Source organism: Papio anubis, chromosome 1 (assembly GCF_008728515.1).
Source record: "Papio anubis isolate 15944 chromosome 1, Panubis1.0, whole genome shotgun sequence".
In the NCBI taxonomy this organism is placed as follows: domain Eukaryota; kingdom Metazoa; phylum Chordata; class Mammalia; order Primates; family Cercopithecidae; genus Papio; species Papio anubis.
In genome coordinates, this window is record NC_044976.1 from 139,042,871 (window position 1) to 139,070,316 (window position 27,446).

General features: G+C 38.9%; 1 protein-coding gene across 1 annotated transcript in view; it reads left to right on the forward strand.

Annotated features, from left to right (window-relative positions):
• The first annotated feature begins 24 nt into the window (after nucleotides 1-24).
• The window catches only part of AIDA (axin interactor, dorsalization associated), a 42,536-nt gene continuing 15,114 nt past the window's right edge, over nucleotides 25-27,446 (forward strand). Inside the window, exons 1-6 of the mRNA XM_003893080.3 lie at nucleotides 25-314; nucleotides 8,369-8,438; nucleotides 17,024-17,077; nucleotides 17,444-17,498; nucleotides 23,574-23,637; nucleotides 24,142-24,248. Coding sequence (XP_003893129.1) covers nucleotides 205-314; nucleotides 8,369-8,438; nucleotides 17,024-17,077; nucleotides 17,444-17,498; nucleotides 23,574-23,637; nucleotides 24,142-24,248 — 460 coding nt within the window. The 5' untranslated portion in view covers nucleotides 25-204. The remainder of the gene's footprint in view (nucleotides 315-8,368; nucleotides 8,439-17,023; nucleotides 17,078-17,443; nucleotides 17,499-23,573; nucleotides 23,638-24,141; nucleotides 24,249-27,446) is intronic.

Below are 27,446 nucleotides of genomic sequence, written 5' to 3' on the forward strand. Positions count from 1 at the left end.
GTCTCGGCGGGGCGGTCGCTTTTGGAGCCGCAAAGTTTGGCTGTGGCGGCAAATGGGCTTGGGCGGCTCCTCGGCGGGTGGCGGTGGTGGCCGTAGCGGTTCCTCCTGGCCCTGTTAATGTCGGGGCCAGGCCCGGGGAGGATGGCGCCCTAGAACCCGGCCTTGCTGGGGTAGGGGCGGGAGGGGACGGGGTGGGGACCGGCCATGTCGGAGGTGACCCGGAGTCTGCTGCAGCGCTGGGGCGCCAGTTTTAGGAGAGGCGCCGACTTCGACTCTTGGGGCCAGCTGGTGGAGGCGATAGACGAGTATCAGATGTGAGTGACTAACCGCGGGAGCGGGCCAGACCGGCTCCAGTCGTGCGCCTCTCCCTTGTTTCTGTCGGTGTCTCTCATCACTGTATCTGCCAGCCAAGGCTTCTCAGGGTGGGGCCCCGCAGGCACTGAGGCTGAGATCCCTCGCCACCAGCCCCAGCGAGGCTGCTCTGGGGACAAGGGCTCCGCTCTCTGGGGTGACTCGCCTTCTTCCCCCTCCGCCTCCGCAGGGACAGTTCCATTCAACAGGTAGCCCTTCTTTCTTGGGGCGCCGGCCCTAGTAGGCTATCTACTTAGTTCCTTTCCACGGTCTCACGGGTCCACCACTTGGCAGTCAGTTTCCTTTCCTCCTCCTCTCCCAGGTTGCCCTTCCTCGATTTCCCTTTGAAATTCTCTGAGGAATACTTGTGTGTTCTCCGCCCACGTTCCAAGAATGAGTGGCCTTGCTCTGTGTGTGTCTTCCTCCTTCCATGTGTAGGAAAGGAGGGAACTGGTTGCGATTGAGGGGAGAGGGTTCCCCAGGAAGCAGCGAGGGCCAGGGATACCTCTTCTGCCAAAAGAAGGGTCTCCTCTCGCGCTCCTTCTCCACCCCTCTTTCTGGTGAGCCGTGTTTTCAGAATTCCACCTCGATTTCGTTTCGGTTTCTGGGACTGTTATTTGGTAGGCTCTGAGTCCCACCCACCCCCTCGCTCGGTTGCCTTGGGTGGAGTCCGCGCAGGATGTGAACAGAAGAGAGCAAAATGTGAATTAATGGACCACGCACTGGAGCACCACTCCCTCCTTGGATCCCTCCTCCTTTTCCTGTATATAATGTATAGCCGCAGGGTACAAGTGAGTACCAGTTTCCTTGAGCAACCTAAGACCAATTTCTTGCCCTTTCTGGTTTCCGCAGAAAACTTCAGGGATGTCTTAAAAAATAAAAGACAAGATTTATATACCCATAAAACCTTGCTTAGGTTTTTGCACATTTTTCTGAACTTAAGAACTGTCTGCCAAAATGCTATTGTTTGCAAACTCGCCATTAATTATTCTTTGTTTAAAGCAAGTTATTGTTTGAGATTTCACTGAGTATTAAACCATGTATGAGTAGAATAACCCGGCCTTCCCCACCACCCCCTCTCCGCCCCTGACACACAATGATTTCTGGAAAGAATAAACGCTTCGTACTTGGAAGATCTAAACTCTTAGCCTGTCCCCACAATAGTTGTTTTTATCTATTAAGATAATTTAAATCTGTAGGTACTGACTTTGAATTGCCTGTAGTTTCAAAAAACTCCGACAAAAACCCGTGCCCTGGGCCATTTTGTGATGTGTAACAACTAGTAGCATTTGTTTTGCACTTTCACATGATTTCATTTGCTCTTGCAATAACCCAGTGAGAATATAATTATTCTCATTTTACGAAATGAGGAAAACTGAAGCTCAGGTTAAACCGATTACTCAGGTCACAAGCTGATACCACTGAAATCTGGGATTTAAAGAAGAAAATCCAAATCCTATTTCTACTACAGAGCGCTTAAGATGCACTGAGAGTAATTCTGTAAGTGAATTAGACAAATTATAAGATTTTCTTTATTACCGGAGAACACACCCTTCCATACTGCAGCCAATTAGACAGTAAGCACCTATGTATACCCATTCTGTATATTAACTAATATTGCATAGCTTGAAATAGAAAGCCATATCTTACTTGTGATGTGAGACCTAGCAGCTGTTGACACTGGGCGGCTGACTTCACAATGTAAAGTGAAGAATACCATGTCCAATTGAAATTACAAACGAAAATTGAAAATGCAAGCTGTTTAGTGTGAATTTCTAGGAACATGAAGGTGAGGGTGATAGGCACGTGCAAATCCATTGTTGGACCTCGGTACTAACCACTGAACTTCATGATTCTAGTAGTCCTCAAATTATAAAACCTGCCAGGGTCAAATTTCAATGAAGACATGTAATGATTGGCTTAATTCTGTAAACATGTAGGCTACATATAAAATGAGGTCAAGAGTTTAAAATTACTTAATATATCCAGAAATGAATGCAAATTATCTTTTTCATTTGAAATACCTGGGAGGAAAGGCTGCAGCAAAAGACATGAATTGAGGGCCACTATAATGATGTAAACAAGAATTGACAGGATTTAGTTATTGACTGGATATCGAGGGTGTAGAAGGAGGAAGAGTCTAGGATAATTGGGATTTCTAATTGGGTAGGCAGCAGTCTTTTTATAGCCATACAACATACAGGAGCTGCTTTATGGGAGGGATGTAGGGGGAGAGATAGTACATATCTGTATTATCATACTATCTCAGATAGTATGATAGTACATATCTGTATTATTACTACAGTAGTAATACTGTAGCTTAAACAATTTCATTACTCAACAAGTAAGGGTTGGGGATACAAAGATGAATAAAATTTGATTTCTGCCCTCAAAGCACTGAGAATCCAATGGAAGATTTTGGAGTAACTGGGTGTTGCAATTATAGAAGTATGAAAAGAATAAGTGCTCCCACATTCCTTGCTATTTCCTGAAACGTAGTTCTGCCTTAGGGCTCTTGTATTTTTTTTTCTGGGACACTTTTTCCCCCATTATCTGTTTGGGTCACTTCGTCACCTCCTTCAGGTCTTTGTTCAAATATCCTCAGTGAGGCTTTCTCTGGCCACACCCTGTTTAAAATTGCAAAGTCTCTTGTCCACCCCCACTGCCTCTATCTCAGTTTCACACCTCCTGTTCTCCATCCTGCTTCATTTTTTTCCATGGTGCTTACCACAATCGAAAATATATTTTCTTTTGTTGTTGTTGTTTCTGTTGTTTTTTCTGAGACAGAGTCTTGCTCTGTCACCCAGGCTGGAGTGCAGTGGCATGATCTCAGCTCACTGCAACCTGTGCCTCCCGGGTTCAAGCAGTTCTCCTGCCTCAGCCTCCTGAGTAGCTGGGATTACAGGTGCACACCACCACGCCCAGCTAGTTTTTGTATTTTTAGTAGAGACGAGGTTTCACCATCTTGGCCAGGCTGGTCTTGAACTCCTAACCTTGTGATCCACCCGCCTCGGCCTCCCAGAGTGCTGAGATTACAGGCGTGAGCCACCGTGCCCAACCACAGTCAAAAGTATATTTTCTGTATTTGTTTTGTTTACTGTCTCTCTCCCCACTGGATTGTAAGCTCTTTGAGGGTAGAGTATGGGCATATGTTGCAGGGTGTTGGGACGCTGTCTATTTTGTTCTCTACTGTATACTTAGTGTCCAGAGTAGTAATAGGCTCTCCACATGTCATTTGTTTAGATATTATGTAGTTATTCTACTGAATGGATGAATTTAGGAGTATGCTATGGGAGCGGAGCATTAAGGAGTCGATGCCAAACTACAATTGGAAGACTTAAATGAATTCTGTCAAGACTAAAATAGTCATCCAAAGTATTAGATGGTCAATTAAAAGTAACTGCATTTCGCTATCTGGGGATATGTGGCCCCTAACTTATGGTAGAGTGGCACAGAAACTGTTGCTCAGAATCAGGCATTTCACAGGATCAATCCTGAGGTATTTATCTAGCACATGGACACTCAGTAAATATCTGCTAACTGGTCGGGTGTGGTGGCTCACGCCTGTCACTTTGGGAAGCTGAGGCGGGCAGATCACTTGAGGTCAGGAGTTCAAGACCAGCCTGGCCAACATGGCATACTAAAAATACACAAAAAATTAGCCGGGCGTGCTGGTTTGTGCCTGTGCCCCAGCTGCTCAGGAGACTGAGACACAATCATTGCTCGAACCCAGGAGGTGGAGGTTGCAGTGAGCGGAGATCGTGCCACTGCACTCCAGCCTGGGTGACCGAGCGAGACTCTGTCTTAAAAAAACAAAGAAGTATCTGCTAAGTGAATCGATGAGTCTGAAGACTGGATAATGGCCACTTGTCTTTTTTTTTTTTTTGAGACAGAGTCTCGCTCTGTCGCCTAGGCTGGAGTGCAGTGGTGCAATTTCGGCTAACTGCAACCTCCACCTCCCAGGTTTAAGCAATTCTCCTGCCTCCGCCTCCCGAGTAGCTGGGACTACAGGAGCATGCCACCACACCTGGCTAATTTTTTTTTTTTATTTTTAGTAGAGATGAGGTTTCACCATGTTAGCCAGGCTGGTCTCAAACTCCTGATCTCAAGTGATCTGCCTGCCTCGGCCTCCCAAAGTACTGGGATTATAGGCAGGAGCCACTGGGCCCAGCCCTACTTGTCATTTTTGCTGTGTTTTATGTCTCTGCTGCTGAAAGTGTGGTCCCCAAATTGGTGATGGTCTACAAACTGTTACTGCTGTGCAGTAAGGTAAGGAAAGAAATTGAGAGTAAACATGTGGAAACTTTATAGCAACTTGACATCTCATGATATTTTTGAAATTGTATTTTATGTAAGTATTAGTCTAGAACAAATTTGGTGGAAAAGTGATCCTTTGCTACGGATGGTTTGAGAAGCATGAATTTCTGTGTCATGGAATGCTGTGGGGTTTCCAGGAGTTACTTATGTATGTGCTTAAGGTATGTTTAAAACTCTCCCTTGAGAATAGTCCTGTTTTACTTGTAGGCACCTTTGTAGGGTGAGATGAGTCTCTAGAGAAGAATATTTGACAGATTTATTTCACTTTTCCTAATAGAATGTCAACTTTTATTTGCTCATCTAATATTCAGAACAGTAGATTTCCCTCAGTGGACAAAATCAGGTGTCACTTTGTCTTAAAATGGTATACTCATTTGTGGATATAGAAAATTAATTTTTCATGTTGGCTTGAAAAGTTCTTTTTAAGGCTGGGCGCGCTGGCTCATGCCTGTAATCCCAGCACTTTGGGAGGCCTAGATGGGTAGAATACTTGAGCTCAGGAGTTCAAGACCAGCCTTGGCAACATGGCAAAACCCAGTCTCTACAAAACATACAAAAATTAACCTGATATGGTGGTGCTCACCTGTGGTCCCAGCTACTCAGGAGGCTGAGCTAGGAGGATTGCTTGAGCCCCGGAGACAGAGGTTGCAGTGAGCCAAGATCATGCCACTGTACTTCAGCCTGGGCAAGTTTTTTTTTTTTCCTGTCTCAAAAAATAAGTTATTTTACAAACAACTTTATTGAGGTATAATTTATATACATGAAATTCATCTATTTTGCTTGTACAATTTAATGATTTTTTTAGTGAAATTTACCAAGATGTGCAACCATCACTACAGATTTTAGAAAATTTCCATCACCCCCACAAGATACCTAGTGTTCATTTGCAGTCACTCTGTATTCCCACTCTAGCCCCAGACAACCACTAATCTACGTTTTGTCTCTATAGATTTGTCTTTTCCAGACATTTTATATAATTTAAATCATGCAGTATGTGATTTTTTTTTTTTTGAGGAGCAGTCTTGCTCTGTTACCCTGGCTGGAGTGCAGTGGGGCGATCTAGGCTCACTGTACCCTTTGCCTCCCGGGTTCAAGCGATTCTCCTGCCTCAGCCTCCCCAGTAGCTGGGATTACAGGCGCCGGCCACCATGCCCAGCTAATTTTCGTATTTTTAGTAGAGACGGGGGTTTCACCATGTTGGCTAGGCTGGTCTCGAACTCCTGACCTCAAGTGATCCGTCTACTTTGGCCTCCCAAAGTGCTGGGATTACAGGCGTGAGCCACTCTGCCCAGCCTTGCGTAATTTTTAATAGCACGATTCTGTTTGAATTGAGCATCCTTCCTTTCCCTATTGCCAATTAGCATTTGAACAGGAGTATAGCATTACACCCTTCTGACAGTGATTCTGCTTAGGTTGATGGCCACCACTGCAAATTATGTATAGAATTACTCAAAGAAAGAAACTCATTCCACACTGTAACTTCCCTGAGTTCAGGGATGTATAGTTGATGTTGTTAAGGATACAGAGTATGGATTCCTTGGGAGTACTCCATGCAGGTGGTAGGCCAGTAAGAGTTAGAAAAGAAACCAAGTACAGAACAAAGACAATGGCTATGTTATTTCTATTTGTACCTTTTCCTGTACAGAATACACAAAAAGTGAGTCTATGAATGACATTTTAGGGAAAATATGAGACTTCCAGCTTTGGGAGAAAAGAAATAAATGAATGGAAGCAGTTCAACTAAGTAACACAGTGGAGCTATCTTGGAAATACTGAGTTTTTTTTGTGGCTAATTCTGCTTTATGTTAAGGAGGATGCAAACCTTTCATAAATTGGATAGAGGCCAGGAAGAATAAGGTACTTTATGCCTTATCTTTAAAGACATGATTGCATAGCACTCCCATCTAGTACATTTTATTTGGAAACATAAACTATCTTCTGCAATTGGCTTGGTAGAGAATCTAGCACTTGCTACCCTTTGTATTCCTGTTCCTACTGCCCACACAGAATAGTACATAGTATGTTTGGGAGTTTAATGTTCAAATTCTTTTGCTAGTTTTTTCCCCTATATTTTTTAGAAATTGAGATAAATATCACATCACATGAAACTCACCAGTTTAAAGCATACAATTCCATGGTTTTTAGTGTATTCACGGTGTTGTGCAACCATTTCCACTGTCTAATTCCTGAACATTCCCATCACTCCCAAAAGAAACCCCATACTTGGTATCAGTTACTCTCAGTTCTCTCATCTCCTGGCCACCACTAATCTGCTTTTTGTCTCTGTGGATTGATCTGGTCTGGACATTTCATATAAATGGAATCATATCACATATAATCTTTTGCATCTGGCTTTTTTCATTTAGCATAATGTTTTTGAAGTTCATCTGTGTTACACATGTTAGTAGTACTTCATTCCTCTTTTTGACTGAATAATTTTCCATTGAATGGATATACCACATTTTGTTTATCCATTCATCAGTTGATGGACATTTTGGTTATTTTCACTTTTTGGCTATACATTTGTGTTCAATTTTTTTTTGTAAACATATATTTTTCAGTTCTCTTGGATATATACCTAGGATTTTGAAATTGCTGGGTCATACAGTAACTCTGTATTTAACTTTCTGAGGAATGGCCAAATTGTTTTCCACACTGGCTGGTACCATTTTACGTTCCCACCAGCAATATCTGAGGGTTCCAGTTTTTCACATCCTGTCAGTACCTGTTACCTTCTCTCTCTTTCCCCCATAAGGATGCAGTTTCATTTTTAAAAAAATTGTACTCATTCTAGTGGGTATGAAGTGATATCTTATTGTGACTTTGATCTGTGTTTTCCTAATGACTAATAATGTTAATCATCTTTTCCTGTGTTTATTGACCATTTTATATCTTCTTTGGAGAGCTGTCTATTCAAATCCTTTGCCCAAAATTGGTCTTTGTATAGTTGAAACCATAGTTTTATAGTTTAGTTTGTAAGGGGATTGACTTTTACAAACTAAACTATATGGGTTTTTTGCTGTCTCAGAAGTAGCTTTGGGTCCTCATTGTTGAGCTTGGACTAATAATATAGATCCATCCATTAAAAACTCATGCAAGGCCTAGCTGCTATTTGAAAGTGTAATGATAATTGGACAGACAATGATTTCTGTTGCTGATTGGTGGAGAATTTTCTTTATTTTCCATGAAAACATGTTTTCAAAAGTATATATTGATAGTAGGATGGATTATTACCACTTTGTCATTGCTGTAATTTGGATTAGGACTAATTTTACTACCAAATTAATGATAGACTGATAAAGTATCTCTGGTTGGTATTATCACTGGTGCTCTCTGGAAGTGTTTAAGCAGAATCTGGACAACTACTTATTGGCTTATTATAGAATAAAGTCACCCATACTAAAGAAAGTTGGATTAGATGCCCTTTGAGATTCTTTCCAGCTCATTTTTACTGCCTAGAGCTGAAGTTTGTCCCAGTGAAATGGTATGAAAAGTATTGTATCTTACTTTCATCATCATTGTATAAAGAGTTTGGTTTTTTTTTTTTTTTGGAAGAGTTTGATTCTCAGTGTAGATTTATATTTTAAAAACAGGACAAGATATAATTGTACTTCACATTGTTAAAAAGCTTTAAATTGTTACACTTTGTTGCAGTAGTTTGCTTTTCTTGCATTCTAAAGAACATGTTTTCTTCTTACAGATTAGCAAGACATCTCCAAAAAGAGGCCCAAGCTCAACACAATAATTCTGAATTCACAGAAGAACAAAAGGTACCATAAAATAATCTGTAGATATATCAGATTCCAAACAAAAAGTGTTTTGTCTTTTGAGTTCATTAAGCAAAACAAAAAACAACAAAACATAAACAAAAAACTGTTGTACTTAAGTAAAAAGAATGATACTGATTATGCTTTGCCTAACATTAAGTGATTATTTAGAGATATCATATGACATCACTTTAAAGCAATAAAATTGTTGTACTCAGCCATTTAGGCTTTGCTTAACTTTGCTTAACTTTAGTGGAGACCATCCATGCTTTTGCTGAAGGGGGGGAGAACCCAATCCACACTTTGGTGAAGATTGGGGAAACCCAGAGACTGTGGTGTGTCTAGAGTCCTTGGGAAAATAGAAAGATTGTGGGTAGTTGCATTCCACCTCAACACTTATTTGATTCTGAACTTTCATAACTCCTATCTACCTCCTCTCAGAATGAACAGACACACACAAAAAACAAAAGACCAGGACAAACCAAAACACTTCCCCACTGAAAAAAATTAGTTCAAGTCAAGAATTCGGCATAAAAATCCATCTGCAAAATAAATGCATAAGGTTGCAAAATGTTTCAATCGTGCCTTTTCTCCTTGAATTAAATTTTTTGTGTGTCAGGTTGAGTCTCTAAACTGTTAGTTATTATGAAAAATGGGCGACTGAAGCTTTAAAAGAGAAGAAATGGGAGGAAACAACTCCCATTTTCTCTTGGCTCAGAGTATCTAGTATTAAGTCAATGCTTAATCTTGTAGATAATGAAAAAAAAATTGTCAGTCTATCCCCCATCTCCTGAGAAAAGTGTGAAAACTATGATGACTTAATTTGTTCTCACTTATTCTTTCTGTACAAAGGGAGTGGTAATGATTTTTTGCACACTTTTTTTTTTTTTTGAGACAGAGTCTTGCTTTGTCACCCACGCTGGAGTGCAGTGGCAGGATCTCCACTCACTGCAAGCTCCGCTTCCCGGGTTCACACCATTCTCCTGCCTCAGCCTCCCGTGTAGCTGGGACTACAGGCGCCTGCCACCACGCCTGGCTCATTTTTTTAAATGTATTTTTAGTAGAGACGGGGTTTCACCGTGTTAGCCAGGATGGTCTCGATCTCCTGACCTCGTGATCCGCCCGTCTCGGCCTCCCAAAGTGCTGGGATTACAGGCGTGAGCCACCACGCCCGGTCTTTTTGCACACTTTTACAGTAAGCCTAACAACATTCATTTTAGTCTATTCATCTATGTTCATTTGATTCTTATTTATAGGAGTTTGGGAAGAAGCCCCTAAAGATTAGGGGCTTACACAAGTTTGTATATTTGCATTTTAAAATATTTTACACATATTTCTTACGCAGGTTTGTATATTTGCATTTTAAAAATATTTATGATCTACTTTATCTAATGTACTTTTTAATTTGGTATTTAAAAAAAAATTACTACAATTTAAAAGAATTTTTTTTTCTTTTGGCTTGGTGCAGTAGCTCATGCCTGTAATCGCAGCACTTTGGGAGGCCGAGGTGGGCAGATCACTTGAGGTCAGGAGTTTGAGACCAGCCTGGCCAACATGGTGAAACCCCATCTCTACTAAAAATACAAAAATTAGCAAAGTGTAGTGGTGCGTGCCTGTAATCCCAGCTACTAGGGAGGCTGAGGCAAGAGAATCACTTGAACCCAGGAGGCAGAGGTTGCAATGAGCTGAGATAGGACCACTGCACTCCAGCCTGAGCAACAGCCAGAGCAAGACTCTTGCCTCGAAAATAAATAAATAAATAAATAAAAGAATATATTTTTTTCTTAGTAGTTCCTAGTATGCACAGTAGATATTAGGAGTCTTAGGATTTTAGCCCTGGAAAATAATGACCACAGCGGAAATGACTGATTAGCTTAAGGAAAGGAGCCTCTGTAAAATCTGAAATTTCTCTAGGAATTGATTAGGAAATGATCAGCTGGCATCACAGAATTGGGAGTTATGGTACCTAAATTTTGATAAACAGAATATCAGATAGCTACATATATAAATAGCTATCAGAATGTGTCATGAATATGGAAACAGAATGAAAACTCAGGGAATTAAAAAATGTTTAATCTTTAATCACCTGTTTGAGTTACTTACATCCTGTTTCCAACACTGAGGTATAGGATATATGAGCCACATGACCTCAAATATTAAGTGATTTGACCTAAAACACACTAAAAAATATATTTAAAAAAAAATACCACTGGGCATGGTGCCACATGTTTGTAATCTTAGCACTTTGGGAGGTTGAGTTGGGAGGATTCTTTGAGCCCAGGAGTTCAAGACCAGCCTGGGCAACATGGTGAAACCCCACTCTACTGAAAATACAAAAATTAGGTAGGCGTGGTGGTGTAAGCCTGTAGTTCCAGCTACTTGGGAGACTAAGGTGGGAGGATCACTTGAACTCGGGAGGCGGAGATTGCAGTGAGCTGAGATCATGCTACTGTACTCCCGCCTGGGCGACACAGTGAGACCCTGTCTCAAAAAAAAAAAAAAAAAAAAAAAAAGAAATGAGCCTATCATATAATGATTAGATTAATGAGAAAAAATTAACTTTTTCTTAATTTTCTTTAACTTTCTAAGGCTGAAGCTGGTGTTTGATAATGCTATTTAGTCTTAAATTTATAGCTTTTCCTTAGCAGCCACATGACCACTGTATTTTTGGCCACAGGAGGCAGCATGACTTAGAGGACAGAGCTGAGACCTGGAATCAGAAGACTGGGAGTCTTGCTCTTGCTGTGGCTGTGGCCTTAATTTTCTTATGTACGAAATGAGGGACTGGAGAACTCTAAATGATCTTTAGAGTATCCCTGAATCTTCTCATGTCCTTTACTTTGAAGTGTTCTGCACCTCCTTCTTTACTAGAGGCCTGATTTTGGAGGCATTTATTATTTATGATACCTGCCTAGGAGGCATTTGTGGCTGCCAGTTGAGACTACAGAGAGAGCTTGTGCCTGCCTGCCTATTCTATGGGCTTGGATAAGGAACCCCAAATCACTGTATACTACATTGTGAATATAAGACAAGTTGTATGACTTTAAAAGTTTAATTTTCTTTAAAAATGCAAGTAAAACATTCACAGTGGGCCAAAAAGAGTCATACTGACATGTAGGCCTTATTTCAATGTCACATAAGGTAGAAGTTATCAGAGGCTCTAAATTAGTAAATAATTAGAAAACGGAGATCTTCCAGGTGTATTCTGGGGAACATTGGTTCTGAAAAATTGATAGATGTTATTTGAACTGATAGAGTTCGTGACTTCTTGCGACCTTTAGTATGCACATGTGTATGTTGAATATTTTAGAGTTTGGGCATGTAGTATTTTAAAATTTGTTTGCTTTTGGAAGTCTCCCTCTCCCTTCAAAGAACATTTCATTGAGTTTAGTGTTCTGAAACATATTATGGGAAATTTTGATATAAACTGTTGGATCTGCAAAATTAATTAAATGCCAGACCTAGCATGCAAGCCAAAGGAGAAAAAACTCAATTGTGTTTTCTTCAAAAGAGGAACATGGAGAATGTTCTTTACATTATGCTAAGCAAAATTGTTCTTTCTTGAATTGGAATTTTTATGCTTTTACTATTTTTAGTGTTTTTGTAGCAGTGACAAACCTTAGAATTATGGCCATTCAATAATTCTATTCATTAGTTTGTACAAACCATTCAATAGTTTGTACAACTTTGAAAGAAGATTTAAAAAAAAAAACATACTTTGGCCGGGCAGGGTGGCTCACGCCTATAATTGCAGCACTTTGGGAAGCCGAGTCAGGCGGATCACGAGGTCAGGAGATCGAGGATGGCCTGGCTAACACAGTGAAACCCCATCTCTACTGAAAATACAAAAAATTAGCCGGACGTGGTGGCGGGCGCCTGTAGTCGCAGCTACTCGGGAGGCTGAGGCAACAGAATGGCGAGAACCCGGGAGGCGGAGCTTGCAGTGAGCCGAGATCACGCCACTGCACTCCAGCGTGGGCAACAGAGCGAGACTCCCTCTCAAAACAAGCAAACAAACAAAAACCATATTTTTAAAGTGCTTTTTATAATGAAACTTGTTACTGTCTAGCGCACAGTGAGCTCTTAAAAATATTTGATGGGCCAGGTATGGTGGTTTACGCCTGTAATCCCAGCACTTTGGGAGGCCGAGGCAGGCAGATCACCTAAGGTCTGGAGTTTGAGACCAGCCTGACCAACACGGAGAAACCCCGTCCCTACTAAAAATACAAAATTAGCTGGGCGTGGTGAGACATGCTTGTAATCCCAGCTACTTGGGAGACTGAGGCAGGAGAATTGTTTGAATCCGGGAGACAGAGGTTGCAGTGAGCCGAAATCACACCACTGCACTCCTGCCTAGTCAACAAGAGTGAAACTCCGTCTCAAAAAAAAAAAAAAAAAATTGATGAATAAATGCTATTCTGTGTCTTAGGTGTTGATATTTATTCGCATGTGATTGTTATTTAAGACAAGATTAATTCTGATTTTTTAGATACATTCTCGTTTTTGAGAGAATAACTTACATTCATTTTCACGGTATTTATTTTAAGTCTAACGAGCTCTAAAGCAGAACTACTGATCTCTAAACTTTATTAATTGGTGATAAATAGTATGAAAACTTCATTTTTTTATTCTTAATATTCTCGGCAATTTCTGGTGCAAAATTCATAACACTTATTTGGTCCTCTTTTATGATTAGTTCACTTAGCTTTCATTTCAGTTCCTGATAGTGTTGTCATTATAACAACTGGGTTTAGTAACCAACGAATAGCTGCCAAAAGCTTTCATTCCACTGAATTCCTGACTTTGGTGTAGTAGATTTTCTCAAGTAAGTTTCTGGACAGAATAGAATATCCTGTCTCATGATGCTTAGAAAGCATTTCCCTGTTTTGAGTCAAATTTGGTGGTAATAAGAATTCCAGCACTATATGCTTGTTTTATATTTTATAAGGCTCTCCTTTCCACCCTTACCCTGATCCCTTCCCCCCAGTTCTACCTTCACCACCTCCAGCTCCCAGCTAGACAGTAGATTACTGGCTGTTTGAATCTAAAAAATTAAGTCTGGATTAACTGAGAACATTCTACCTTATGTGTATTTTTTAAACCTATTTTTTCTTACACAGATTGAAGACATTTTAGCAAAATTAACTTAGCTCTTTAATTGTCCATTTCTATTCCATCTTTTCCTTTAACTGATCTTTTGAGCTGTCAATTTTCCTAGCAATCACAATCGCCAATATTTTGAAAATGAAAGCATTTTCCATTTTTATACCATATTGGATATGAGCAGTTAATTTGAGTGCTAATAATTCAAGTTTTAATTGTCAGTACATATACTCTGACACATGTGAACTTGTGCTTCTTAATCATTTTTCTGAGTCATCTGTTTCTAAGTGAAACAATTACAGTAGCAAGCGCTTGATTTTGATCTCAATACATTCTATATGTTTTAAAAGTTAATGCTATAGCCGAAATGATAGTGTTCTACTCCTTTTTAAATACTGAGGTTGGGTGTGGTTCCTTAAAATAGTTATGAATAATGCCTGTGGAGGTATTTTGCCATAGTTCAGTAGATTTCTGTATAAAAAACTGTTGCAGCCGGGTGCAGTGGCTCATGCCTGTAATCTCAGCACTTTGGGAGGCCGAGGTGGGCAAATCACCTAAGGTCAGGAGTTCGAGACCAGCCTGGCCGACATGGTGAAACCCTGTCTCTAATAAAAATACAAAAATTAGCTGGGCGCGGTGGTAGGTGCCTGTAATCCCAGCTACTCGGGAGGCTGAGGCAGGAGAATCGCTTGAGCCTGGGAGGCAGAGGTTGCAGAGAGCCAAGACTGTGCCACTGCACTCCAGCCTGGGCAACAGAGCGAGAGTCCGTATATTAAAAACAAACAACCAACAACAACAACAACAAAAAACTGTTGCTTCTGCTTCAAGAAATGTTTAAATTTAAAATAGTTTATTAGTGGACTCATAGTTGTTAAACTACAACATTTTACCTTAAATGTTAAAAGCATGAAATCGCATGGATTTTATAGTAAAGAGAGGAAAAGAAAGTAATGCTTTAAAAGACTTAGTAATTGACATATCTCACTTAATACAGACAAAATTCTTTTTAAAAATCAGTTTTCAAAGAACATAAAAGTATAGCTAAATGGTATTGATATAGAAATATTGCTTTGTTGTATATATTGCTGTATCGCATAGAAGGCATTGCTGATCTGCCACCATACCACCCTGAATGTGCCCAATCTCATCTGATCTCGGAGGCTAAGCAGGGTTGGTCCTGATTAATACTTGTATGGGAGAAGGCATTGATGCCTAGGGCAAGTTACTTAACCTCCCTGTGCTTCAGTTTTCACACTTTTAAAATGGTTGTATCTAACTCATAGAGTTATAGTGAGGATTAAATGAATTAATGTTTGTAAATCACTTAGGAGAGCCTGTCACTTACTAAGTGCTCAGTAGTTGTTAGCCATCACTATTACTATTACATTTATGTTTAGAATTATTTACTAGTTGTGTTAGAATTGAGTAGTGTGTTTGAATAACAATAATTTGAGGATGTTGGATTCTATGTAGAAAAGACTATTGCTGGTTTCTATGCAACAGTTTGAGAGTGAAGAAATCTATGAATATCATGAAATCTTCTGTAGTTGCCATATATAAATGTAATTTTCAGATGTAATCTTTAAGTTTTCAGAATAAAATTGGACATCTTCTAAACTCTTGTATTGGGATTAAAAAGAATTTTTAGAGATTGTGGAGATGGTTCAATATTGTCACTTGTTCTTCGGCATCGAGTGATATCTTACTCAGTAGTGGTTTATTTTGTGAGTTGTTATATCAGCTGTTTATTGTACATGCTGTAGTTATGTAGCGCCCACTTGCATAAGTGCTGGGGCCAGGACAGCACTTGTTACTCCTCTTTGCTCCTTATTCACCTTCCAAAGAAAATTGATAAAAGAGAAAACCACCAAGTCCAATTTACTAAACTTTTGCAAGTTATCAATACATTTAGAAAAACATGCTTTTTTCCTTCCCAGAATATTCATTGTGTAGGCATTGCAGACATTGTACATAAATACTTTTATGATCTGGATTTATTCCTAATAAAAACTTAAGAAGCATCTCTTTTGGAAGGACTTAAAAGCCTTGATGGACATAATTCAGCTGCCTGCCCTGATACCTGTTTCTTATATGAATCTCTCTTTAATTTCCACCCTAGTTATTCCTATTTTTGTTCTGATTACTATTTACCTGGACAATTGAAATAACCTGATTGATTTTGCCTTTAGTCTTTGCCCTTTCCTACTTCAATCTATGTATACTTTTATTTCAATAGTCTTCTTTTTTTTGAGATGGAGTCTCACTCTGTTACCCAGGCTGGAGTGCAGTGGCGTGATTTCAGCTCACTGCAACCTCCACCTCCCAGGTTCAAGTGATTCTCTTGCCTCAACCTTCCCAGTAGCTGGGATTACAGGCATTTGCAACCACACCCGGCTACTTTTTTGTATTTTTAGTGGAGACAGTTTCACCATGTTGGCCAGGCTGGTCTTGAACCCCCAACCTCAAGTAATCTGCCTGCCTCGGAGTCCCAAAGTGCTGGAATTACAGGCGTGCGCCACCACACCTGGCCATAGTAGTCTTCTTAAAGGGCAGATCTGAAAGAGTTTTAAAAAAACAAAAAACAACAACAAAAAAACCTTCTGTGTAATTACTGCTAAAGTAATCACAGATTCTTCAGCTGGTTATTGGAGGTCCACCTCAGAATGACAGCCCCCTTCTCCTAACTTTACTTTCCTTCTGCTTTCAGTTTGAGACTTGAGACAATTGAACCGTGACAATTTTCTAAACTCTTTAATTTTAGAAATCCTCCTGGTCATTGGGGCTTGATTCCTAATACAGATCTTGTTCTGTTTCTTTAGGTCATATAATGGCATATCTTGCTAAAGCTCATACAATCAAATGTCTGCTTTCTTTTATAATGATTCTGTATTTGTCTTATCTCTCCTAATACAACATGAGCTTATTAAAGGCAAATGCTATCTATGCCCTATCATTAATATCCATTTTACAGCTCATGTTATATAAAACAGATCCAACTATAAAATTTATCACCGTTTATCACAATATCAGTTTTGCTTAGTGTTGCCTATGTATTTAATTAAACAAGTTGGTGTTGGACTTAAGTCAAAATTAAATTAGTTATATCATTGTGCTAACTTTCAGATATTTTTAAGCCTTTTAAAAAGTGAATTTTAGGCTTTATGGAGAAGAAAAGGTGAAGCTTGGAACAGAAGATACCAGGCAGCCCTTCAAATCATATCTACAGCTGTCATCAAAGCAAACTTGAGTTAGAATTAGTTGTGGCACATTAGGTCAGGGGAGAATATATATACTCACCTTCTCTCCCTCATCCCAACCCTTTGCCTCTTATTTCTTTTCTCTGAAGTCTGAAAGATGCCAGAAAGAAATAAAGTTTAACTTATTTAAGAGAATTATGGATCTTTTATTAATAAAAATTAACTTGATGATTTGAACTAACAGTTATGACAGTTTTGGTATTTATAGCTTTTTCTATTCCTCTACAGAAAACCATAGGCAAAATTGCAACATGCTTGGAATTGCGAAGTGCAGCTTTACAGGTAAGGGGTTTTTCTCCTCTCTTATACAAGGAAAATAAATTATTCTGCATTATTCTCATAAAACATTAGACATTCATTTCAAAAGCAGTATTGTCTCAGAAGTGTTTTATAACAGCATATATTAAATTCATACTTTTTTAGTTCATGTTTTGTACATTGTAAAATAAAACATATGACTTTAGTTTTTTCTGTTATTTTTGGCCTGAGTGTTCCAAAAATAAACAAAAACCAGTTTGAGACTTTTCATTTTCTACCTTGAAAGCAAGAAATAGATTCCTTTTGAATATTTGGTTCTTGCCGCTTAAAAGACAGGGTGCAGTGAAATCTTTGTAGTGAAAAGATGTAATATGCTTATTTTAAATTTAGTCCACACAGTCTCAAGAAGAATTTAAACTGGAGGACCTGAAGAAGCTAGAACCAAGTAAGTTTAAGTTTATATTTTTTTGTGATACTCCTTTGGAAAATTAATCTATTATAGATGTTAAGGCTATTTAACAAAGATTCTGATTTGATTTATTTCTGTTAATATCTAGTCCTATGTGATTTTTTTGGGTGCTTTTGTTACTTCTGTAACATTTATAGTAATTATTTTTTGGATTTTATCTTCGCTATAGAATGTATGAGGTTGTACCTCATCTAAATGTGTATTAGCCTTTATTTTGTCTTGCTCACTTTAATAAAACCACAGTTACTTTGGTAAACATTTGCAGCAGCATCTAGTGGAGGAAGTAAAGCTTTAGTCATTGATGCCCATTTACACTACATGTCATTGAAAACTACAGTCCAGCTGTTGGAGCTGCTCTGCAAAATATTTCTTTGTTGTCTTCATTTTCCTTTCTCTTTAAAACTTTTTTGAAGTAAATAATTTATTCAAATGTTTTGGTGGTTAGCGTGCTGCCACGTAAAGCTTTTTTGCTAATTCGGATGAATGTTCTTTGCAATATGGGCAAATGCACAAGAGTTGAATATAAAACTGAATCTAAGTCAATATTCTCATTTTTCATTGAGACAAGATTGCACATCTTAACATTTTCATGTAAATAGAGTTTATTTATCCATCTAAGTCAAATTTCTAAGCAAGGAATCATAAAATCATAGCATTTTAGAACAGAAAGGAGTTTTAAGAGTCATATAGTTGAGTTCTCTCACTTTATAGTTGAACAAAGCTGAAACAATTTGCTGTTTCACTTCAACCCTTAGTAGCCTCTTCTAAGGAAAATTAATGACTGTAACTTGCATTATGTTGAACTAGGTTGGTTGGTTTTGCCAATGTATTCTTCAGAGTTTTAAAAAATGTCTTGAAAATCATGTCTGAAATTCATACTGATTGTGAAAATACATTTAATTTGCTTATAATAATCCTCAGTCACATACTACTTCTTACTCAAACATATCTCTTCATGACCCTGTAAAATTCCCTTCAATAAATTCGTCCTTCAAAGTCCCTCAGATGTCCCGTCCTTCTCTGTTCCTCTAGCCATATTAAACTCGGCTTCCTATCTTTTATAGTAACACTTTTTATATCCATCTTCATTGTTTGTCCTGTATTTGTTTCACTCCTCAAAGAGATTGTGAATAACCTTTGTATTTTTCCCACAGAGCCTAATTCAGTGCTTTGTATGTAGTATGGGCATGGCAAATTTTGTTACATTGAATAGAATTGAATGTCTTCAGGGAAACTTCTCTCATATTAGAAAATAATCTTTCAGATGGGAACAATTACCCATTTTGCCTACCACAAAAATGAAACAAGTCAGTGGCAAAGAGAACACATGTTGATATTTGTGTGTGTGTCCCATTTCTAGAGTGTAAGCTTCAGGAGGGTGGCAGGTCCATGTTCTGTGAAAGCAGGCTGGGAGTGCAGTTTTTACTAGTGGGGTATGTCCCCGCATCTGCCATTCAGAGGTCCTCAGTGTGTAGAGTCTACGGAATGAGCCAGTGAGTCCCCAGCCCATGATGTACTTTGTGTTCATTTAATACCTTATATGAAATTATAAACTCACCTCTCCCCTTCTCTGCATCCTCCTAAAGTATAGTTAGTACTACTAGTGGAAGGAAAACCCTATGTAAAGTTTAAGGTAAATCCTGTTTTTAAAGGACATGAGAATCCCTGTTATTCTATAATTGATGAAAATGGAAACCTATTCTACAGAAAGTAAGAAAGGATCTGTTTTTGCTTCCAAAATTATCCACATAAATTAAATATTTGATACACTCTACACTTGCAGAAACAAAATAATGAAAGGTTATTATGCCAAAACAAACATTTCCTTTTCAAAGCATTGATACCTAAGAAAAGAAAATACTGTTTAATTCTTCTATTACAATACAAATGGAAGATATTCCTAGTAACTGATACAGTTTTCAACTTTTTAATTGGTGTTCTACACAAATTAAAGGTTGATTTTTTTCCCCCGTTTTATTATTAAAATATTACTGTACGTTTTTGTTTCTGATATGAAGGACACATGGTCCTTTTTGTCACCTGTTCGCCTTTCCCATTCTTAGTATCTAATACAATATTATGTTAGTGATTAACTGATATTTATTGAGTTGAAGTTATCATTTACTCACAATGAGCTATCATGTACAAAGTTTAGAAAGGATGTTCTTATAATTTAAAAAAAAATAGTGCTTTTTAGTGAGATCTGAAATGCAAAGATTCTAGTCAGCTGACTGGTGATAGAGAATGAGTTGTACAATAATGTAGGTTTATACTTGTACTTTAAATTTTTCTGTGTAATTTCATGATTTTAATTCTCACAACACTCTGAGGAAATGTTCTCATTGTAGAATTGAGGAAACTGAGATTCAGAGTGGCTATGTGAATGTTCAAGTCATTGGCATAATTCTTGGGCTAGGATTTGATTTCAAACCTTCTAACTTTCATCTTCTGACACTTCTGCCTTGCTTATCAAACTTCTGCTATACAGTTGATTCTATTCCTTGAACAAGCCTGACTAGTTTCTGCGTCAGAGCCTTTGTTGTTGCTCCAGGCTGATCCCTGGGAAGCCCTTTCCCTACAGTTGCCTGCAGATGGTGCCTCTCATCCTAGGTCATGGCTCAATGTCTTCTAATAATTTAGTTTTGAAAGGCTTACCCTGACTACCTTAGCTAAAGTTTTCCTTCTTCTCTACTTAATCCATTTGCACACTCATCCTGTTTGTGTCCTTTATAACACTAATCACAGTTACATTATCTTACTTGTTGGCTTATCGCTTTTTCTGATGAGAGTCTGAGATCCATATATGAGGGCAAAGAATCTCTGTCTTGATCACTGTTCTCTTTAGCACCTAAATCAGTGACTGGAACATTATAGGCACTCAATCCATATTTGTTGAGAAGAAGAAAGAAAGAGAATAAATGAGAATCTAGACACAAGCCTCAGAGTTCTTTCTCACTGGAGGGTTTGGTATAGATTATATATATAAGAATGAATATACTATGGATTGTGTATATAAGATTATATATATAAGAAGGTATAGATTATATGTATGAAGAGTATAGATTATATGTAAGATTATATATATATATATATATATACAGGTATAGATTATATATATAAAAGAAGAAGATGAAGGAATGTTGGAGGAAGTCATGGAATTGCAACGTGCAGTCTCTGGTTTTCCTCCTTTGGGATGCCAATATGCCACAACCATTTTAGCTCTAAACTGCAGAACTCCAAAATTAAAGATTGAATAAATTGAATACAAAATCATGGAAGCCTTTTAGGTCTTCCAGTTAACGCCGTGAATTCACTTTAATGTAATCACGGGTAGTTACTGGGCACCCATAAGGCCAGAAATGAAGCTGAATTACATACTTATAGTACCCTTCAGAGGTAGCTAGAATTGTAAGATGCCTCTCTTTAAGTATACATGTCGGAAGGTAACCATTGAAATACAGATTGATCACAGCCAGAACACAGGAGGTGGTCCCATATTGTTTGAAGACTTCTCTTCAGGATAAATCCCTCTTTGTGAAAGTGTGTATATAAATATGGAAGTACATGTGTGTATATACATATGTAAGTACCTATGTGTATATATACAATCATTTGTCACTTAATGACAGGGATGCAGTCAAGGAAATACAGCCTTAGGTGATTTTGTTGTGTGAGCATCATAGAGTGTACTTATACAAACCTAGATGGTAGAGCCTGTTGCTCCTAGGCTACAAACCTCTACAGCCTGTTACCGTACTGAATACTGTAGGCAATTGTAACACAGTGGTAAGTTTTTATGTATGTAACATAGTAGAAAAAGGATAGTAAAAATACATATAAAAGATAATAAATGGTATACCTTTATAGGGTACTTACTGTGAATGGAGCTTGCAGGACTGAAAGTTGCTCTGGGTGAGCAGTGAGTGAGTGATAAGTGGATATGAAGGCCTAGGACATTATCGTACACTACTGTAGACTTTATAAACACTGTACAATTAGGCTAAACTAAATTTATTGTAAAAATTGTCCTGTCTTTAATAACAAATTAACTTTAGTTTACTATATATAAACTTTATTAACTTTAACTTTTTAAAACTTTTTGACTCTTTTGTAATACCATTTAGCTTAAATACAAACACTTTGTACAACTGTACAAATATATATATATTCTATATATATATATATATATTTTTTTTTTTTTTTGAGACAGCTTTTGAGACAGTCTGGCTCTGTTGACCAGACTGGAGTGCAGTGGCATGATCTCCGCTCACTGCCACCTGCATCTCCTGGGTTCAAGCAATTCTCATGCCTCAGCCTCTGGAGTAGCTGGGATTACAGTCGTGTGCCACTAGGCCTGGCTAATTTTTTTGTATTTTTAGTAGAGACAGGGTTTCGCTATGTTGACCAGGCTAGTCTCAAACTCCTGTCTGCCAGTGATCCATCTGCCTCAGCCTCCCAAAGTGCTGGAATTATAGGTGTGAACCAATGCGCTGGCCACAAAAATATTTTTTCTTTATGTCCTTATTTTATAAATGTTTTCTATTTTAATTTTTGTTTGTTTTTACGTTTTAAACTTTTTTTTTTTTTTTTTTTAACAACTAAGAAACACACACACATTAGCGTAGGCCTATACAGGGTCAGGATCATCAATATCACTGTCATCCACCTCCACATCCTGTCCCACTGGAAGGTCTTCCGGGGCAGTAATACACATGGAGCTGTCATCTCCTATGATAACAATGCCTTCTTCTGGATACCTCCTGAAGGACCTGCCTGAGGCTGTTTTATAATTAACTTTTTTTAGGGGGAGGCTGAGGCAGGCGATCACCTGAGGTCAGGAGTTCAAGACCAGTCTGGCCAATGTGGCAAAACTCCGTCTCTATAAAAATACAAAAATTAGTCAGGTGTGGTGGCTCACTCCTGTAATCCTAGCTACTCGGGAAGCTGAGGCAGGAGAATCACTTGAACCTGGGAGGCGGAAGTTGCAGTGAGCCGAGATCATGCCATTGCACTCTAGCTTGGGCGATGGAGCGAGACTGTCTCAAAAAAAAAAAAAAAGAATGAAAGAAAATTAACTTTTTTTTTTAATAAGTAGAAGAAGTACACTCTAAAATAATGATAAAAATATAGTAAGTACAATAAGTTCTATGTAAACAATATACTATAAAAAGCATAGTATATACTAGGCAGTTGGAATTTTTCAGCTCCATTATAATCTAATGGGACCACTGTCACATATGTGGTCTGTCACTGACTGAAACATTATTAAGTGGTGCATGACTGATTATAATAATTTTTAAGCCTCAGAATGCCAGGACTCAGTATAATAAATTTTATCATAAAAGAAATATGAGAATTATAACCTTGCTGCTACAAACTACCAGTTTGATGACATTGAGAGGAAATCTTCTCAGGACTGAGAATAAAACGTACTCATGTATCTCTAACTGGGCATCTTCTATACAACCTTTTTTTTTTTTTTTTTTTGTTAAACAGAGTATCGTTCTTGCCCAGGCTGCAGTGCAATGGCATGATCATGGCTCACTGCAGCCTTGACCCCCCCGGGCTCAAGTGATCCTCCTACCTCAGCCTCCTGAGTAGCTGGGACCACAGGTCTGCACCCCCATGCCTGGCTCATTTTTATTTTTATTTGTAGAGACAGGAGTCTCCCTGTGTTGCTCAGGCTCAAATCTTTTAATTAAAGTACTATAGGGAGGAGGCCTTCTCTTTTTCTGGTACCCCATGTCTCACCTAAGACCTTGTAGATAGGATTCATTTTCCATGAGGGCTCTGAGACTCTGGAACTTACTCTTCTTGGAGATCTGACATTACTCTGAGGATACTGGTACCTAGAGTACACCATGGATATTTTAATTTTGCTAAGACCTTCAGTAGACAAATGTACTGTGTAGCTCTCAAATGGTGTAAGGCTGGGAATTTAAAAATATATATTAATATGCATAATAAAATTGATTAAAAATTAATCATTAAGATATAATTTTTTATTTTGCTTCACGGAAGAATTCATGTTTCTTTATCTTCTTATTCTAGTCCTAAAGAATATTCTTACATATAATAAAGAATTCCCATTTGATGTTCAGCCTGTCCCATTAAGGTAAAAGAAACATTTATATTTGTTTTCTTATTTTATTTTTTACCTCTTTTTCAGATATTTCTGGGTTTTCTTAAATATCAACTTTAGTATTATTTTATTTTATTTTATTTTTGAGATGGAGTCTTGCTTTGTCGGCCAGGCTGGCGTGCAATGGCGCTATCTCGGCTTACTGCAACCTCCGCCTCCGGGTTCAAGCAATTCTTCTGCCTCAGCCTCCCAAGGAACTGGGATTACAGGTGCACAGTGCCATGGCCAGCTAATGTTTTTGTATTTTAGTAGAGACGGGATTTCACCATGTTGCCCAGGCTGGTCTCGAACTCCTGAGCTCAGGCAATCCACCCACCTTGGCCTCCCAAAGTGCTAGGATTACAAGCATGAGCCACCGCACCCAGCCTATCAGCATTTTTTAATATCAGTATCTTGCCTGGGAAACGAGTATTTGTGAGGCTTCTCTAGTATATTTAGTTTTGCAGTTCGTTGTTTTTTCTGCCCTTTTTCATGTAGAAGAATTTTGGCACCTGGTGAAGAAGAGAATTTGGAATTTGAAGAAGATGAAGAAGAGGGTGGTGCTGGAGCAGGGTCTCCTGATTCTTTTCCTGCTAGAGTTCCCGGTAGGTATCACTTATTAAAAATAAACATTACTTAACTGCATCCAAAGTCAGGGTGTTTGAAACTTACTTTGGTGTTTGCTAGTGGGGCAATACAACCACTCTAAAGCTCATGCTAATCTTAGGCAAATTTTATTGGCAGTAGCTATTTCATAAGTATTGTGTGAAGTTATCTTACTCTCCGTGTCAGGGGTCCTCAGGACCATCCCCATGTTCAGTGATTCTCTAGGATGACTCACGAGGCTCACTATATAGTTGTATTCATAGCTAGGAATCATTACAAGAGAATGCAAGAACAAAATCAGCAAACAGAAAAGCCATTCAGGCAAAGTCTGGAGGTAACCAGGTGCAGGCTTTCAAGAATCCCCTTCCTGTAGAGTCACATAAGATGTGCTTAATTTCCCATGCAACAAGTTGCAACAACATATATGAAATGCACAATATTGTCTACTAGAGAAGCTCTTTAGAGTCAGTGCCCAAAGCTTTTATTGGGGACTGGGTATGTGGGTACTTTCTGCCTGGCACAGACCAAAATTCCAGACTACAGAGGAAACAAGGTGTTTAGCACAAATCATATTGTTTACACAGTTTAGGCACAATGACCATTCTTACCAGGGAATGGTGGGAACCCTCCCCAAATCCAAGATCCCAGATGCTAGCTGTGGACTGACCTTGCAAGGAGGTTTTCTAAGAATAACAGTCTTAGGCCTGCTATGTTAATTCTTTTCTGTATACTGTCATAAGTACTTCTTTTGTTTTGTTTTCTTTTGACACAGAGTCTCGTTCTGTCACCTAAGCCCTGGAGTGCAGTGGCATGGTCTCGGCTCACTGCAAACTCTGCCTCCCAGGTTTCTAGCAATTCTCGTATTTCACCCTCTCAAGTAGCTGGGATTATAGGCACATGCCACCACGCCTGGCTAATTTTTGTATTTTTGGTAGAGACAGGGTTTTGCCATATTGGCCAGGCTGGTCTTGAACTCCTGATCTCAGGTGATCCACCTGCCTCAGCCTCCCATAGTGCTGGGATTACAAGCATGAGCCATTGCATCCAGCCATAAGTACTTCTTTAATTAATCAATTTGTGGTGGTTAAAAGTGGACCCATGGGTGTGGATACTGAATAATTGCCCTTTCTTCCCCGTCTTGTTTTGAGGAAGCAAAGAATATATGGCAAACTTTTTTATTTCTGGAAGCTCTCCATGAGTATCTTCCCTCCCTGTAAATAACCTTGGCAAGCAGCCTGGGTAAATTTCTTGCCTCTCCCAATTACTGCTTTACTCTGTTCTGTTCTGTTCTGTTCTGTTCTTATAAAGTATAGTTTTTATTTCTGATAAACTAGTTTACTTTGGGAAGTATAGCAATCTGCTGTAATATTGTGATGCATTTTAGAAGAGATTCTAGAAGCTTTCCATTATAGTTAAATACAGTCTGTGTGCTGTTCAGATAGCTTTCATCATAATTAATATTCCAGTATTTTGAATACTTCTTGAGGAGGAGTCATTTGGAGTAGGAACAATATAGGCTCGGACCAACAGATAGCTGGGCTTTTGAGTCTGGGCTCTGCTAATCACTAGTTGAGGTACTTTGCACCTGTGTCTTAAACCAATCTGAACTTCTGTTTCTTTATAAAATGGGATAATGATAGTGCCTAACTCATACATAAGGTTATTGTGAAGATTAACAAGATACTAAGTATAAACCATTTAGCATTGTATTGTTCATATGCTGAATATTAGTGGTGGCTGTTACTCTTATCATCATCTCTACATGGGGATAACAGTACCTACACTGCAGGGTTATTGGAAACATTGCAGGCACTATCAATCAATGGTAGCTCTTATTGTTAATAATGTTTCTTTGGTACAAGGGCATTATTTCCAATCTACTTTGCTTTATGAAGAGAGAGCTATATTTTTCTTGCTTTTATAGGGTATTTCAAGATTGCCAAGATGGTGAGATATTTTGCTGTTTCACTGACTCGATAATTTTTATTGCCTTTTCAAACTACATACTGTAATTGGTGTAGCTTCCAGTTCTATAAATTTCTGTCTGATTTGGTTGTTTTCCTGCTTACTGTACTTCTGTAGCAAACAAGAAGCAGATGATGTAAATCATGAAATGGGCAGATGAAGGTCTTTATGGGGTTCAGATTGCCCAGTTGAAAAGGAACTTCTATCATAAATCCATTTGCTATGTAAGATTAAGCCCAAACTGAATTTGTATTCTGATACAGCATTGTGATATTTCGGTTTCAGAGATACAAATGCATTACTGAACCATTCTAGTCCCTGAATTTTTTTCCCCCTAAAAGAAAGAGTATGTATAGTTTAATTAGCTATATTTGGTTTGGGATCATATTGTTCAGGGCCTGTCTTATTGAAAAATAGCTTGTAAAATTATATTCATTGACATAGCAAGATGATACTTTTAATTATAGAGCAAGAAAGAGTTTCTTGTGACCCAAAGGGAACACAAGATTTAAAATCAGTTTTACTGGGATATTTACATATGTGAAATTCACTTGGCTGGGTGTGGTGGCTCACACCTGTAATCCCAACACTTTGGGAGGCCGAGGCAGGTGAATCACCTGAGGTCAGGAGTTCGAGACCAGCCTGGCCAACATGGTGAAACCCCCATCTCTACCAAAAATACAAAAATTAGCCAGGCGTAGTGGTGGGCACCTGTAATCTCATCTACTTGGGAAGCTGAGGCAGGAGAATTGCTGGAACCTGGGAGGCGGAGGTGCAGTGAGCCAAGGTTGTGCCATTTTACTCCAGCCCAGACCAACAACAGTGAGACTGTGTCTCAAAAAAAAAAAAAAAAAAAAAAGAAGCCGGGCGCGGTGGCTCAAGCCTGTAATCCCAGCACTTTGGGAGGCCGAGACGGGCGGATCACGAGGTCAGGAGATCGAGACCATCCTGGCGAACACGGTGAAACCCCGTCTCTACTAAAAAATACAAAAAACTAGCCGGGCGAGGCGGCGGGCGCCTGTAGTCCCAGCTACTCGGGAGGCTGAGGCAGGAGAATGGCGTAAACCCGGGGGGCGGAGCTTGCAGTGAGCTGAGATCCGGCCACTGCACTCCAGCCCGGGCGACAGAGCCAGACTCCGTCTCAAAAAAAAAAAAAGAAAAAAGAAAAAAGAAAAATTCACTCTTTTTAATATATACCTTTAATGAGTTTTGAACAACTCATATACTAACCA